Raw genomic sequence first — 4,472 nt, forward strand, 5'->3', positions numbered from 1 at the left:
CTTTTGACTTCTGCAATTCGAATATCTTTTACTTACTGTGCACAAAACCTGCCCATCTGTAGGGTTGTCTGCCCAACCTTTTGACCCTTAATATTCCTCTATTCCACACAGAACAAATGTCCACAGTCTTCATTCGATTTCGTGTACGCTAAGTGATGTATTTTCCCGCCTGCCAAAGTAGTGGAAAGTGAAATTACAAAATGGTAATGGATTGTATGAGTATTGCATGTGGTAGTGTTTTTTTTTGGGGGGGTTTTTAATCCAGGCGATTATTTTTTAAGACATGGATCTGCCTGCCTGTCTGTCTGTGTCTCTCCCGTTTTGGCCGCTTGGCTGGGCTCAGTCTCTTGGTTCAGTTGGCGGCCGGCGGCTCGCCCGTGCCATGCACATGGAGGATCATCTCGAATGGATCCCACTCAAGGTCTGACTCGTGCTTGACCCGTCGACGGGCGCCGGTGGCAGCGAGTATGGCCTGCGGATGGTGCGGATGCATGGCCAGCGATGGGTGCACGTGCACCCCCTCGTGATGCTGCAGCTGGTGCTGCACCAGGCCAATGGGCATGTCCTGGGCGTGTTCGGCCAGACCGAGCAGGCTCGGTGGCGGCGGCCGGTAGTGGTGCAGATGCTGTCCCACCTGCTGCTGGTGGTGCTGGTTGTGCTGCTGCAGCTGCTGCTGCTGCTCGCTGACTATCTCCTGGATGTGCTCGCGTGTCTGCTCCCGCTCGTCCACCTTCTTCAGCAGGATGTCGCGCATGAAGGACATGCGCTCAAAGTGCTCCCAGTTGGAGCGGAATCCCTGATGCGAATACTGAGCGTAGCGCTCCTTCTGCAGCTCGTCCACGTACCGCTGCTTGATGATCGACCAGCGGGTCTGCATGAGAGCTGAAAGGGTAGACGTAGACGCAGACGTCAGTCCTCCAATAAGATCACTCGACCTCTGACCTTCCCACTAACTCACTGGCACCGATCCATCAATAGTCACTTATCAATAATTCCACCCACGGTTCAACTTACTTGGCGTTAGTCCCATTTCGATGGCTGCCTCCTTCCACACGGCCGAGGTGCGGCTCTGGCCCTGGCCCTTTTCGCTCCGCTGCCGCCCGGCCCACAGCGAGGGCCGTGCCTTGATGGCATCGATGATGCGGCTCCGCATGCTGTTGTGCAGCGAACTGGGGCGGCCCAGCTTTCGCGGCGGCGCAACTGGGGGCGCCGCTGGAACGGCAGCCGGCGGCAGCAGCCCCGTGAAGGCGGTGTAGGGCAGCGGCTGACCCATCAGGTGGTGCGGCGGCTGTGGTGCAGGGGAGTGCGGCGGCGGCGGCGGCACAGGAGAGTGCAGCCAGCTGAGGCTGCCGCTGGGACGTCCGCGTCCATGGGATGCACTGGGCAGCGGTGGCGGCGGAGTTGACAGTGCGATTGGGGCAGGATTGGCTAGCGTTGGAGCAGAGACGGCCAGCTGGAGCGGCTGGTCGCTGGTGGTGGTTGGGGGCGGATCTGTGGCACTGCCGCTGGCCTGGGCGCCCACGATCTTGGCCACGGTGATGTTGTACATGAAGGACATGGGATCGAAGTGCTCCCACTTGGTGTTGAAGCGCTCCTTGTGCAGGATCTGGCGATGCACCAGATTGTGGTAATGGTACTTCATCTGGCTCCAGATCGACTGAAGTTTAACTGGGTTTATCAATGGGGGGAAGGAATGATAAAGTTTAGCATCAATTAAAAGCAAGAGACTGGGGTTTAATCGGGAAATTATCATATTAATCGTTAGGGCAAGAAATTAATCGATTTTTGTATCGAAATACTCTCAAAATATTGACTTGATATCGACTTAATTGTGATCTGTGTATTGGAAGCAGCTTTTAGCTTTCAGATAAAATATATTCCCATAATTAGATGTAAGTTCTGTTCTTATCGGATTAGTCACCCCTGTTTAACTTATTAACTCTAATATTCGAGTCCCGAATAATCTTTTCTTCCATTTGCATTTGCATCCCGAGTATCAGTCAAAGTTTGTCAATATTCGCCATAGGCTGCAGGCGGCAGGCACCTTCTATTATTCCCCCGTTCTGCGTTTTACGTGCCGAGTATCTATTTTTAGCACACGCACGCACACACTCGCACGAGAGCAAGAGACAGTGGCGCTGTGCGGCGCGGCGAAGGTAAAGCCAAAAGAAAGAACGAACGAACGAACGAAAGAGAGCGAGCAAGAGCGCAGCAACAAGCGACCAAAATCCGCGCCGGTCTCAGGCGCAGGCAAATATCAAGAAAGAGAAGAGAGTAGTGGGGGGCCCTGGTCCCAAGGCTTACGACTGCCCATCCCTAGCGGCATCCCTGTCGGGACACATCCACTCACCTGTCGGTACATGGCCGCCAAACTGCTCGGCGATCTCCGTCCACATGGGCGAGGTGACGCTACGGCACATGTGCAGCTTGTTGTTGGAGTCCCATATCTCGGGATACTTCTTGATGGCCTTCAGCAGCTGGGCGCGATTCACGAATGGATCCTCTTTGGGCATGGTCGGCCGAAGATACGGATTGCACGGGTCTCCCAGTCCCAGTCCCACGGATGGATGGTATTACGATTCGTCGCCGGATTGGAGCCAGCGGCAGTGGTGTCTGGGCGGAACGGCAACGACGGAGCACAGCACTGCGTCCTTTGACATCAATTATCGGCGAATAACTGAAAGTAGAGTTGCAAAAATATGCGAATTGAAAATGAAAAGGCAAAGCGATTGAGGAAAATAGAGAAAACGAATGACGGAGACGACGACGACGACGACGACGTCAACGACGGTGGCGTCGACGCGCCGCGTTTTGGTGTTGCTGTTTCTACCTCTTGTGTTTGTTTTTGTTGCTGTTGTTGCTGTTGTTGGGGCGCAGCGATGGATGCCGAACGAAGAGATTGGAAAGGCAGCGAAAGCGTACACGAGATGAGATACACAAAATGCAGGCGAGAAGAGAGAACAGGCAGAATGTGCAAAAAAACGGCAGCGACAGAGGCAGAGGCAGCAGAAAAAGCTACAACAAGCAGAGACGACGACGACGCGACGTCTGTGTGTGTGTGTAGGTGCGGGTGGAGGAGGAGGCGAAGGGCCCCATAAGACGACAAAGAGCACACAACAAAACAGACAAAAGGAAACAGAAGAGGAGCAACAGCAGCAGCAACAGCAACAGCAGCAACAGTGGCGGCAGTGGACAGAGCGCAGTAGCAGAGAAGCACCGAAGAGAAGACAGAGCTGCAAAAACCGAAAAACAAGCAAAAGGAAAAGAAAAAGAAAAAGAAGGAAAAAGAAAGGCGACGATAAACAACAGGCAGCCCTCGACCCTCCTCCACCGCCCTCCGCTGCTGGAAGGAAGGTGGTTTTGGAGCCCGACAGAGAGGCAGAGGAGAGACAGAGGCAGAGGCAGGCATTAGAAGCGCTCTCCGCGACGCAGCAGCGAACATGAAACAAAAGAGCAGCTACGAGTGCAGAGTAAAATGCAGGTCCGCAAACAGAGCGAAATCCACGATGACCGAGACGAAGCAGTGTGGATAGTGCACAGATACGGGGCGGGGAATACACAGATGTAGAGAGAGAGAGAGAGAGGAGACCGATGCCGATGCCGATGCCGGGTCTAAACATCAGGCCCCATTGGCGTGCGGCGACACGCAACCGACAGCCAGACAGCCCGACAGCCAGCCAGAGAGGGACGCGACTGTCGGCCCGACAGTGGGTGGGTCGTTTGGTCGCTGTCCGTTTTGGGAGCTCTCAGTGAACGAGTGTGTGCGTGTGTGTGTGTGTGTGTGTGCGTGTACGTGCAATGAACCCGCAACTACTTGCACAACTGCACAGAATTGCAACACCCCCCCTTCTCGGTCTCTCACCCACCTACAATTACAGTGAACGAGAGAGACAGAGACGGAAAGTGCATTGACAGAGGTAGGCGCAGAGCCAGAGCCAGAGGAGAGACCAACGCAGTGTTCATTTACTCAATGCCTGCCCCAGACCCCGACCCCCATGCAGAGCAGCGACCCACAGAGGCTCCCCTGCCGACGACCCCTCACCCTCACCGCACACTTCACCCACCCATCGAAAAGAAGGCAGCAGCGAATGAAACTGCAAAACAAACAAGATTTGGCATAAGGTAGGGGTACTCAAGTATTTAGCAGGGTGTCCGTAAAGCGAATTTGTAAAAGAACGATGGATGCGTAAGTGGTGGCCAATACAGGGCCTGTGCTTGGGAGTGATGACACAAGGAGAGACTACCATGAAAGCAACATACATACATACATATGTACATATATACATGATGACCCCCTTCTGTTACTTAGTGGCTAGTGTAAATGGCAATGGATAAGAGAATGATAGTAGAGAATTGTACAGCTGCTGTTAATGTTGTTGAAAAATATCAACTATGTATATTGGTATATTGGTATTGATTGATATATATTAATTATGTACTGGCGACACGGAAAAAACCATTTCTCAAAAAGT

General features: G+C 53.3%; 1 protein-coding gene across 1 annotated transcript; it reads right to left on the minus strand.

Annotated features, from left to right (window-relative positions):
• Positions 1 to 243: 243 nt before the first annotated feature.
• Positions 244 to 2,682, minus strand: LOC111072684. Its single transcript, XM_022364694.2, has 3 exons — positions 2,351 to 2,682; positions 1,015 to 1,668; positions 244 to 882 (listed from the first exon to the last, which is right to left on the minus strand). The coding sequence occupies exons 1-3, from the start codon at positions 2,511 to 2,513 to the stop codon at positions 353 to 355; spliced, it is 1,347 nt and encodes a 448-aa protein (XP_022220386.2). The 5' UTR covers positions 2,514 to 2,682; the 3' UTR covers positions 244 to 352.
• Positions 2,683 to 4,472: the final 1,790 nt, after the last annotated feature.

The sequence above is a fragment of the Drosophila obscura genome, unplaced genomic scaffold (assembly GCF_018151105.1).
Source record: "Drosophila obscura isolate BZ-5 IFL unplaced genomic scaffold, ASM1815110v1 contig_1, whole genome shotgun sequence".
Lineage (NCBI taxonomy): Eukaryota > Metazoa > Arthropoda > Insecta > Diptera > Drosophilidae > Drosophila > Drosophila obscura.